Genomic DNA, 12,189 nt, shown 5'->3' with positions numbered 1-12,189 from the left:
CTATGGGAAGAAGGCAGCAAGCAGGGGCAGTGTGATGCTTGAAAATCTTGGGTCCTGACATCTATGTGTGCTACTTAACACCTACCTAAGCATTGTTGCAGAGCAGACCATACACCCTTTCATGAAAACGGTATTCCCTGTTGGCGGTGGCCTCTTTCAGTAGGATAATGCACCCTGCCACAAAAAAATGTTTCAGGAATGGTTTGAGTAGTACAAAAACTAGTTTGAGATGTTGACTGCAGGCCCAAAATCTCAATCCAATCGAGCATCCATGGGATGTGCTGAACAAACATGTCCGATCCATTAAGGCCCTACCCCGCAACTTACAGGATTCAAACACCTTCAGGGGTCTAGTGTAGTCCATGTATCTGTGGGTCAGGAGTGTTTTGGCAGCAAAAGGGGGACCAATACAATAATTTTGTAATTAATCATGTAATTTATAATTTAATCATGGTTTATAATATAATATTAAGTTACTCTAAGGTTTTCAACTTTGATAATATATTATGTCTCTGCAGTTTCAATGAACCAAACCAAACATGTGATCACTGTCATTCAAATAACTAGCAAGATGTGGCAGAAGAAAAAGCAGAACACAGGAGTGCAAGTGAAGCAGAATGAACAGTTTATTGTACCCAGTACAGATTATAAACTCAGCAGTGTAAGGTACACATTGTGAGGGGACAAGGTTAAGCCTGTACAAGTGCAGACAACCCTTCTATGGTGGATGTTGAGACAAGCCCCTCATTTGATGAGAAAACGGTTATTTTATAAGCTGCACCTCTCATTTAAAGGCACTGCTCTCGAACCCACCAGGAAAGGGTGTCCGGTAACCACTGGTGTGCAGTCACTGCAACACAGGGATCCATTTAAAACATACATAGAGTATCTGTTACAAGCAGAACTATACAGCTTATACAATAAAATCAAATAAATGCAGACTTTGCAAAAATATATAAGTTCATCTTTCCAAAAAAGAAAAAGAAAAGAGAGAATACAAATGCAGAGAACTCCACAATTTCTTCTTTGTCCAGCATAAAGCGATATGTTAGTGGACAGCTGATCATTGAATACGTCATGCAAAAGGTAGCGGTGGTCTTTCGTCAACTTGAGATTGGCAATGAGTAGCTGACCAGGAAAATGTATTTTTCTTGTACCGTATTGCATGCAAGGCCTGCTTTCCTGGTGCATTAAAATATAGAACGATGCCAAAAAAGAATGTAAGACGCTAAATGTTTTTGACCTTTACTTACACTAAAGCATGGACAAATTCTGACTAGTGCATCCCTTTTGAAAGTGAGAAAATGATATGAACTCGAAATTTGGCTTTTTGGGGAGTGGAAAATTAAATAGCAACAGGCATACAGAAATACATTTAAAAAGGTTAACAGTCTTGTGAAGTTGACTAAATATACTTAAGAGTGCCTCTGGTTTAACTTCACATCAACAACCCCTGGGTTAACCAGCATGAAAACAAAACGCTTTTATAAAACTAACACTTGACAAAGGATTCAGAACAAAACCAATGATACAAAAAGAACATGTTCAGTATTCCTCAGCATAATTAAAGCTGTCCACATTTCATTCAACAAAAGTGTATAAAAGCCAGCTTTCTAAAGAGTCTAAAGAAACAAATGGGTCATTTTTTTCTCCTTGCAAAATAAAGCCCTTTTGACTTCTTGTCTACATGGTTTGGAGGTAAAACAAAATAAATTCAGACCAAAAAGGCAACTATTAAATAGTGCTGCATTTAAGGGTTTTTCTGTGAGGATGTCTCTTAATAATTCGATACCAATTTGTCTTCTTTTTAAAAAAAAGCAGATTGTCAAAAACAGAATTGCTACAATTCTCGCAGTGAGATCCATCAGTTTTTCGGCGCCGGTCAGCTCCAGCTCAACCTCTTCATCTCTGCGGCAGTGACGTTTGCCACGAGGAAGTTAAGCGTGGGAAACCAACTTTCCTCACCTCCTTGACACCTTCTCGTGAGCTGACGCCAGAGAAAAGGTGCCTCGCAGATTTCTCCTCGTTCCTTTTGAATGATTGGGAGGGTTAATCTGGAAGTGGGCAACAGTTTAAAAGGAGTCGAGGCAAGAGGGACAGATGTGTTTCAGTCATATCAGTACACATAACCATCAGGGAAAGCCATCCCAGCAACACACTGCTCGCCACCGTCTACCAAGTACGAAGCCCCCTCGTCGTAGTGCGCCAACGGGAGTGTGTCGTCGTCCACTCCAGGCAAGCCGTCGGGGTCTGCTTTAAGGTTGGGTCTCTGGTTGTCTGGGAAGGCCATGGAGAAAAGGGCCTCGGGATCACACACAAATTTGTACACATACCTCTCACCGGCAACCTGAAGAGAGAAATGAGGCATTAGATTATCCCTCGTCCAAAAATTTGCCAACTATTGTCATTATGAGTAAAGCATAGAGTAAAAGAAATGTGAACCTGCCTTTACCTTCTGCATGATTCCCTTCTCATAATAGTACCGAAGTGAACGACTCAGCTTGTCATAGTTCATGGCCGGCCTGTTCTTTTGGATGCCCCAGCGACGGGCCACCTGAAAAAGCAGACGAGGATTATTTAATTTAGTTCATTCATTTTATTTAGTTGCCAGTTTAATTTATTTAGCTATTTAACATGCACAACCAAAACTGGAATAAACGCAAAAATGGTTTATAAATAATGCAGTGTCACTTGTAGGGAAATTAGTGCAAACTAAAAATGTAAGTTGTAGCCATAATGAAAGCAACTGTGGCTTTTTATGCCATAAATTGCTTGTGATTTATAGCAGTCAAAGGCTCTGACAAAATTCATGTTTGCTGTCAGTTCTGGGAGCCAATTATCTGGGTAAATTATTCAGTCACATGACTTGTTGGATAACATATGCATTTAATAATTTATTCTGTAAATTGGTTTTCATTAACAAAATGTCTTCTTAAAGGAGTTATTCAACACTGGCACTACAAATTAACTGTAAAACAGATTACTGAAGTATGCTTTAAAAAAAAGAAGAAAAAGAATGTGTGTGTGACACACACACACACACACACACACACACACACACACATAAATACACATTTACAAAATTGAAGCCTACCTACTTTAAAAGGTCATGTTTCAATGTAGTTTCGCCTGCTGTTTCTTTGTAAAATGTACTAGCAATTTCTGAGTGAAAATTGGTTCAAAAGTACACAATTTTTTTGTGTGTACAATCTGTATTTTATTAAAAGCCCTGGAGGTGTCAAATAAACCAGAAGATCTGGGTGCAGATTAGAAAAAGAGAAATACGGTTTATTCTACCAAAATCATAATTCAAAGCTGATTGAAAAAAAAAAAAAAAACGATGACCTATGAATATAATGAATGTAATATAAACGATAAATATAATCCACCTCAAACAAAAAGTTGTATTCTTTTATGTTTGTTTCTATTAGCAATTCTATTATTGTGCAATAATCACAAAATAAATACAAACCCAGCTTCCAAAACCGATAACATACAAGGCTATTGTAAAGTGTGTGTGTGTGTGTGCGTGCTTGTTAGGGGCTGACCTCCTCTGGCTCAATAAGTTTGAACTCCATTCCACGTCCTGTCCAGGCAATGAAATGACCGTTGGCAGGATCATCTAGCAGCGTAACCAGAAACTGCCAAAGCTGGAGGGAGCCGCGACGTTGGTAAGGCGGACCATCACGATACACAGAAGGCTCTTGCTTTACCTTCCCTGTCAGGAACAAGAATTACCAGGATTAGAGTTTGGCACAGTGGTGTGAGCAAGTAGACGAGAAATTCCAACACAAATGCTGCTAATGTGGACGCAGTGTTCCTTTTGCACCGCCATACTAGAAGGGGATGCCTGGGTGAATCTGAACAACAAAGACGGAACATTTGAAAACTACCAAGATGGCTTGACCATTAAGTTGTACTTCATGTACAACTTTACATAACCTGTGATGAAGTCTTACCTTCAAGCCTCTCAGGAACCACGCAGGTGTCGTCAAAATATAACTGTTGATCTCTGTCAAATGAGAAGTCTGCAAGCAGAGGGAGGAAACAGGTATTCATTTTTTTTTACAAAAAAGATACAATGATTTTAATATGCTACAGTTGCAGTGAGGCAATATAAGCTTTAATGGTGAGGTCACTTACTCTCATGGTTTTGGTAGAAGCTTGCTGCTCTTCCAAATGAAGACTGACACTTAGGCACTTCTGCAAAACATGAAAAAGGGCCCATTAAAAAGGAGAAAATACCAATCATAAACGAGTCAGAAGTTCAGGTAAATTAATAAAATTAATACTATAATTAAAGACACACATATACACACATACACATTTTTAAGTATATTCTTAAATACTTTTTATTTTTATGTTTTAAACTTTTTTTATATAAAGAGATTTGGTTTTTACTTCTTTCAACATTTTATTTCAGCTAATTTCCAAAGCAACAGTTCAATTTTTTGTTTTGTTTAACCAACTTCTCTGACCTGATATAAAAGAAAATAGACAAAATTAAAATGAAATGTAAATATTTATTCAAAAGATGAATAAAATAGCATCTCAATGATAGTAAAATAAGTTTACTCCTTTATTCTAATAAAGAAATAGAGATTTAAAAAGCGACTTTTGGATTTGGCATCTGAACAGAGGTTTTGAGGGAGCTCTAAAAAAAGTAAAACGATGAAAAAGTGATTCAGATGGAACAGCTGGGCTGTGAATGTCCAGTCTCACACATCTGGTAGTGCTGGCTAAGCTCATATCAAACACGCAGCATTAGCAATGAGTCCACGGAGTCACCAAATAGGATTAGCCACCGTGTCGAGATACTGGACCATGACAATCAAGTTTTATCTGTCCTTGTGCGTCCTGGTGATTCTGCAGGCCACTCCGCCCCTTTGCGGTCTTACTTTGAGTATGTGATCCTCATTTATTGCATCAAATGCATCATCTGTCAGGCTGAAAAGACTCAGTTCAGCTGACGTACTCGCTTATAAGAAGGATGGTAAGAGGATTTGGAATTACATCACTAACCTGCAAACATAAACCTAGATGGATAGTATAATGCTAGAAGAATGTCCAAAACTGAATGTATGGATCACAAACAGAAAGATGAGCTAAGCTGAGAGGTTGTGGACAATCGGATGCATAAGTTAACCCTATGCTGAGACAGGACAAGAACAAAAAAAATCTTGAGGTGGATTACCAAACTGTTCTCAGATATGATTTCTTAATACAGCCTTTTAATCATTTTATATATCATTATTAAAATAAATAAATAATTATATTTTATATAATTTTATATAAACTGCCGGCCCAGTTTATTAATAATGCTGCACAGGTATGAGGATCACGGCCTTCTCTGAATGTCTCTTCTTTGAACAAAAAAGTTCAAGGTGTGTATGTATGCATGCTTTTGTTCGTATACACCTTACTAAACAACGCTAAAAGTCACAAGCCCATGCAAGCACACAAAACACATTCCATGCCCTCACCCAGACAGCTCTCATGAGGCCCAGCCAGATTGTGAACCATTTCTAAGAAATGGGACAGTCCTCACCAGAGTCAAAGCAGAAGTCTCGTGGCTCTTGCTTGATGGCCATTGGATGGAAGGCAGCCTGGGATGGACCCATGTTGGGAACACCTTGCTCGGCGTAGCGAGGGTCTAGAAGCTCCTGTTTGAAGCCCTGAGGAGGCACAGGAACCAGAGGCTCTGACATTTGGCGATGGTAAGGTGGCCTTCCATCTCTTGGTGAAGTGCTGGGGACTTGTGGCATGAAGTTGGGCCTTCCCTGTGTGTCAGATGGTGGGAATGGAAGGCAAGGCTCGGAAAGCTGCCGCTGAAACCTGGAAGATAAAAGCAACATTACAACAAAACAAAAATCAGCAACAAATCTGGACTACATGAGAAGCAGCACTTTAAGTTAAATCCAAGCAGGTGCTTATGATTCAAGGAAGTCATAAACAAACAGCATGCAAATATATAAATGTTTTGGTCATGTGACACAGGATAAATAAAGGAGCAGCTTAGCACTAACACTTTAGAGTCTTCAACTACTGGCTGTAAAGGATGTGCCACACATTCTCTGGTAAGCTCCCAGGAATTCAGCTACAGGTGGCAGGACAAGATGCCAGCCAATCTATTCCCACGGGGGTCATATTATTATACCACCACAGCTGTGATGTACACTAATTTTTTTGACATCAAGTGAGCATTGCTGAAAGGTCATCTGCCATACAATATTATATTATATTATATTATATTATATTATATTATATTATATTATATTATATTATATTATATTATATGCATTCAATTGCTCAAAAGTGAAAGTAAAGACTCATGACATTTATAATGTTCCTAAAGATTTGTTTCAAATGAATATATAAATAATATATAATTATAATATTTTCACAATATAATTTTTTACTGTATTTTTCATCAAAATGCAATCATGGAGAGCATAAGAGACTTTAAAAAATTTTTTTTAAATTAAAAATCTTACAATTCCAAACTTTTCAAAACTATAATATTACATCCCAATAAATGTATACTATTTTGCATAGTGTAGTACTCATTGTAGATCACTTGTGTACTTAATACTAACAGTATAAACTATTCCATAGAAACCATGCAGGGACTGACCTTGGTTCATTATTGAAGTGAGGGTCACGGTTTAGGGGTGGACAGGGCACTGCAAAAGGTGGACTCTGGCTGGGCGAGGTCTTGGTCATTGAAGGCTGCCCATGAAGGAGACGCTGCCCTAATGTTGTGTTGGAGACAGGGGGAGGAGTCTGTTCATGCAGCGGATGTGTCCCCAGAGTGTTGGCGGAGCCACATGGCGAAACGGGCGTTGAGGGAGGAGTCAATGGCTTAAACCCAGCGGTGGGCTTCCTTTCATAGGCACTGTATTGAGAAAAAGGAGAACAGTCATTCATTACACACTCATCATGATGACAAGAAGGTCTTAATGCTGAGATGGATATATAACAAAGTACCTGTAGCTATAAAGGCACTTCTCTCCATACGGCATGGGACTTCTATCCTGGCTACAGGGAGAGAGCTCTTTGGAGGAACTCAGTTCCCGTTTGATCTTTGTCGGTGGTGGACCATGAAACATCACTGTGGAGGAAAAAAGCAGAAGATGTTTCTAATCGAACACATCAACAAAAGTGCAGTGAAACGCTTCAGAAGGAGATTCTTCTCCACCATTAAACCCCCATATTTCATGGGTAATGACAATCGACTGTGAAGCATAAAAGCTCTTCGTTCTGCCCATCAGTATCATGGTGCAGCACAACACATGCAATCAAAGCACTCCCCTCTGATTTCCATCATAGCCGAGTCAATACTCATGAATCAGTGTGGTCGTAATTCAATGATTGTGAATGATTTTCCTCCCCGCACTGTAACCATTAGCCCCTGGATCTCTGCATCAAGCTCTCATATCCGGCGCCACATAATGGCCAACGCAACTGGATCCACACGAGTCGAGCCAGATAAATCACCCAGACTGTACTGGGCTTAAAAGACAATCAGCAGGCACGTGAAAGCTCAAATGCATTAGTTAAACGGTTAGTTCACCCAAAAATGCCCACATTTGGTGCTTTATATCTATTCGCATTGGTCATTATGTGAATAATAGGCTATATTAAATCTGTTTCTAATAAAAGTGATTGTGTATATTCAAAATACTCAGATTAAAGTGCTTGATTCCCTTTGATTACTTTTACGATCTCTTTATGAACTTTTTGAAGCATCAAAGTTTTTGTGGAATGGATTTTCATTAAAAATATCTACATTTGTCTTTGAAAGATAAACAAGTCTTAGGAGTTTGGAACAACAATTTTCAACTTTGGGTGAACTTAAAGGTGCATGCACTCTTCCTCAAACTATTAAAGTAAAGAGATTTTCTGCTTTGTGACCAATGGAGTTAGTGCAAGAGAAGAGGCCACTCCCCATTGATACGGTACTGGGAAAGTGTAGGAGGGCATGGGGTGCCATGTGACATCCAGATGACCTGTTGATACTGAAAAATCTGTAATAATAGCTTGCACAAGAAGAAACCCATGGCTTGCATTCAAAAAGTGCCACATTTTATAAACCGCATGCCACAAACGTTCATAACAATCTTCTGCTTTTCAGTAACGCCACGCTGACATGCAAAACTGGACCAAAATGCATGCTCTGGTACACACCCTGTCTCCCTGCCTCAACATCAGACGAAAACAAAAACAAACTTCTGTGACAAAACGGGGTGAAAAAAATAAAATAGAATGCTGTGCCGAGCATTCCACAAGTATTTCTTTTGGCTTTGATTCTTGTGGCCAGACTCTAACAATTTGGGTGCGTTTGGACAGAGAACGAAATGTTTTAGTAGCTGTGGATTCGATGGGTTTAGGTAGGCCATGAGGGGAAGCCTTTTTCTCTCACCCTTCCCGTTGGAATCCGGTCCATTCCAGAGGCTGAACAGAGTGCAGGAAAGTGTGAAATCTGATTATGAGCTTGGATCATGTGATGCCGATACCAATCGGCTGATTTGACTGAAAAAATAGGTAGTTGCGGGGGTTCGCGCTGAGAGGATTCAGGCAAGAATGAAAAGAGGAAAGACCATTTAAGTCCTGATGAATCAAAGCTCTATTGGGTTCAGTGTGTGGTTATACTACTCACCAAGTAAAAGAGCAAATCGATTTCTTTAAGATTTAATGCATGCAAAAAAATCTAATATAAACTATAATATGAGCTCCATTTGCAACTTTCCAAATCAACAAGAATGTCTGGCTATCCTTAGTCTAAGATTTCATTTGTTTCACATTAAAAACATTGGCTTTAAATTTGAGTAAGAGATGAATAATAAATAGTTCCAAGAGTTCAGTCTCTGCTGTTTTCCCTAGCCATTTCTGGACTGCATCCAAAGTACATTGCCAAGGAGAATAAATAATATATCTCAAGGTACTCACAGCTCTCCGACTGGAAATCTGGGACAAACTGTTCGTCATCGGGCACCTGAGCTGTGGAGAGAGATTGGAGAGCCTGAAGGAGATGCAACAATGCTCCCCGTTGATACACAATCGGCAGATCAATGTCATTTTGTCAGACACCGTTTATCTGTATTTTTTTTTCCGTTCCTCTAAAAATGAACAGCCATCTTAGTGCCAACTTTTTGGATGGCTGGTGCAAAGGACCAAGCGTGTCATGAAAAATAAACAGGAGCTGGGACAAAGTGTAACACTTAGAAATTATATATTCCACATGCATATATTATAAGAAATGTTAATGAGAAATATAAAGGTCAGCTGCATGACAAAGCACAGATGACACACATGAAAATAAAATATGTTACAAACCTTCTGCGATCCAGATCTCCTGCAGCTGGCTGAGGTCCTGGAAAAGTTCTGCGAATGACAGGGTAACAAGACAGTCAGTCGTTTGATAAATGAAAGGCAGCCTTCAACAATCACAGCATCGATCAAACTACTTTGAGCACATATACTTCTCTCTCACTGTTAATGTATCTCAATAATCAGATCCATCTGCTAAACATGCATTAGTCATGTTCATTAGGTTGAAATTACCCTCTGTATCCTGAGCAAGTTCACTCTCCACTAATTTTCTTTTTCTGTCATTAACTGGTCGGCTGTACGGTTCCTCCACTTGCAATGACTTCTGCTGTGGAAACACACTTTGGTCAGTGTCCACTCATTTAAAAAAATGAAAAAGTTGCTTCATGCAACTACAGACATGCAGAAGTATACTTACATTAGGTGGGACCATAAATGGTACTTGCTGGTCATAAAATCCGTCCATGTCACCTGGGTCTTCAATGAGGCTCCCAGAAAAGGGTCTTCGCTAAAAAGCGATTGTTATATTGACCTCTTTGAGTCTGTTTTCTCTAAGGGGGATGAAAAACAGAAGAAGATTAATCATGCAATAGATCTACTGGACAGTCAAGTGTGTACCACATGAAAACAACAAGCCCTGCAAACAGGATGACAAAACCCTCAGAACCATCTGATCCTGTGTATTCATCCTCCCCCTTTTCTCTCTGTTACCCATCACAACATCACTCCTGTCAGAGCATATGTGTGTGTGGAGAGAGAGAGACAGAGAGACAGAGAGACAGAGAGAGAGAGAGAGAGAGAGAGAGAGAGAGAGAGAGAGAGAGAGAGAGATGCGTAATGCAATCCGCAGTAGAGATGAATGTAAACCTTACATAAGCAAAGCCAACCATCTGTGCCTGTGATTAGACTATGAAAAGAGTGATACGCACAATAAGATAAATTGAGGAAAATGGAAACCATACATTCCATGATACATTGATATTGCTCTTGTATAACTAGTTCATGAATAAACACCAAGCATCTATTCTGAGGAACACTGGATACTAACTTACTGGATCAACTGCACGCTTGGGAGGGGCGGTTGCGAGGACTATGCCAACTTTTCTAGTGATGCTTCACCACAAAGCAACAACTCATTCTTGCTTAATACTATTTATTATAAACAATAATCATATATGATAATTAGACATCCATTTAAAGCATTAACTAAGAAGCATAGATGTATATGAAAATAAAACGATATAGACTACATAAACATCATGAGTATTAACAATTTTTATTAGCCTATGCATCCGTTTATTTGTATTATTTCCTTTCATGCTCACCAAGAATTGTTTGCGACATATAAAAATGTTTTTTTTCCTGCAATTATTGTATTATGCATTTTATTTTTATTATTATCGACATGTACACCAACATTAAACCTGATTAGAAATTATGAAAATAAAGTTACCTACAATGATCTGCTACCATGAGAGATAATACGGAAAAATAGTTCAGCCATGAATAGTTTACATGGACAACGAAACAGCTCCCCTTTACCTTAAACCCGCACTTTTGTTATTACCACAAAAAAAAACGCATTTAAAAAAAAGAGAAATAACTCAAAACACAAAATTATATGACCAGCAATGTAAAAAAAAATCAGAACGCAATTATTTTGAATCTCTCCGGTCTCTTTCCTTTTGAAATAAAGACTTTTCGAAAACATATTTTGTATATTATGGGGAAGTAAGCGAAAAGGTTTACGCTTAAATGAATTACTCAAAGCAAATATACAATTGAGCAGGGGTGAGGACCTCCTCCACTCGGAGCCCCCTGACGGCCTCTTGTTTTTCTCAATGAAGTGAAACTCGATCCGTGAGGGGGGGAAACGAGACCTCCATTCACAAAACCATACACTGTTCAGGCTGCACCGACCTCGCCTATAAATGTCAGGTATGTTCAGCACTAACGGTGGCCTTACACGCTTCTCTAACAACTGCAACCGTGCAAAATACGATAGGAAGAACTTCATGCATTAAAATGGTTGCCAAAGTGTATAAGTCCTCTCTTGGAGAAAATGGCGTTCGCTTTCCCCCAAGGCGAGATAGCTGTATTTGGAGTTGCAAGCCCACGATAAAACTTACGCGCCGCGGAGAAACAACCGCTTTCATACAGTGTATAGCCTACATTTCAGTGCACGCCGTGAAAATATTTGAGGACTGAGTGTTAAACTCACCCTATAGATGACGTGCCTCTCGCAACGGACTCAAAAAAACACGGTTTCAGGTTGTAATCCCAAAAGGATGCCGTCCGCTCGCACTGATCAATAGATCCGCTCTCTCCGACACTCAAAACTTGAATGAGGTTTTGTAAATGGACTGCTCGGTTTTCCCTTGGGCTCGAGAGGCATTTGGCTCTGGAAGCCCATTGGCTCCGAGCGTACGTCATTCACATTTCTAAACCAATGGTTTGCGAGAATAACTTGGAATATGTATTAAGCGCCGAGCGACCAATCGAAGCCTCCTCTGTCCTATTTTTATGAATGGCTGAGTTTCATTCACTTTCAAGATTTTTCCTCGCACGTTTCCAGAGTCTCTTAAAGGGACAGAGACCAAGAAGTGGAATCGCCAGAAAACGCATCACAAGTTGGATGACAATTCACTAAAAGCAATTCAAGTGAATTTTATACAAAAAAAAAAGGTAAACAAATGTTACAATCAATGGTTATTTAATGTCTCAATACATTCAGCAAACAGCTCATATTGTGAGTAACAGTTAGCTATAAAACATTGAATAATTTGGCATAGGATCCCTTTATGATTTTAGAATAGTACTTTTCAGTTTATGAGTAACATCATATCTGTGGTTAACATA

General features: G+C 39.2%; 1 protein-coding gene across 4 annotated transcripts; it reads right to left on the bottom strand.

Moving 5' to 3' along the window:
- Positions 1–602: 602 nt before the first annotated feature.
- etv5a (ETS variant transcription factor 5a) lies at positions 603–11,709 on the bottom strand. 4 transcript variants are annotated; one of them, XM_067443718.1, is made up of 13 exons: positions 11,552–11,709; positions 9,749–9,881; positions 9,565–9,658; positions 9,337–9,384; positions 8,950–9,000; positions 6,988–7,111; positions 6,635–6,895; positions 5,549–5,835; positions 4,144–4,203; positions 3,960–4,028; positions 3,549–3,718; positions 2,447–2,554; positions 603–2,347 (listed from the first exon to the last, which is right to left on the bottom strand). In XM_067443718.1, exons 2-13 carry the CDS (start codon positions 9,794–9,796, stop codon positions 2,117–2,119), a joined length of 1,551 nt encoding a protein of 516 aa, XP_067299819.1. In that variant the 5' UTR covers positions 9,797–9,881; positions 11,552–11,709; the 3' UTR covers positions 603–2,116. The 4 variants fall into 4 exon arrangements, with proteins under 4 accessions (XP_067299819.1, XP_067299821.1, XP_067299820.1 ...); XM_067443720.1 differs by having other exon boundaries at positions 2,453–2,554; XM_067443719.1 differs by having other exon boundaries at positions 9,565–9,655.
- Between the last annotated feature and the right edge of the window lie 480 nt (positions 11,710–12,189).

Source organism: Pseudorasbora parva, chromosome 5, assembly GCF_024679245.1.
Source record: "Pseudorasbora parva isolate DD20220531a chromosome 5, ASM2467924v1, whole genome shotgun sequence".
Lineage (NCBI taxonomy): Eukaryota > Metazoa > Chordata > Actinopteri > Cypriniformes > Gobionidae > Pseudorasbora > Pseudorasbora parva.
Note: the sequence above shows the minus strand (reverse complement) of the source record. Positions and strands in the feature narration are given on the sequence as shown.

What these genes read in the sequence shown, in the direction of transcription:
- etv5a (XM_067443718.1), bottom strand. Translation starts at nt 9,796, where the DNA reads ATGGACGGATTTTATGACCAGCAAGTACCATTTATGGTCCCACCTAAT. An exon ending in GGTTCCTGAGAGGCTTGAAG is followed by an intron (nt 3,719 to 3,959) that starts GTAAGACTTCAT and finishes TGTTCCTGACAG; the next exon opens with GGAAGGTAAAGCAAGAGCCT. An exon ending in GAATCATGCAGAAGGTAAAG is followed by an intron (nt 2,348 to 2,446) that starts GCAGGTTCACAT and finishes TTCTCTCTTCAG; the next exon opens with GTTGCCGGTGAGAGGTATGT.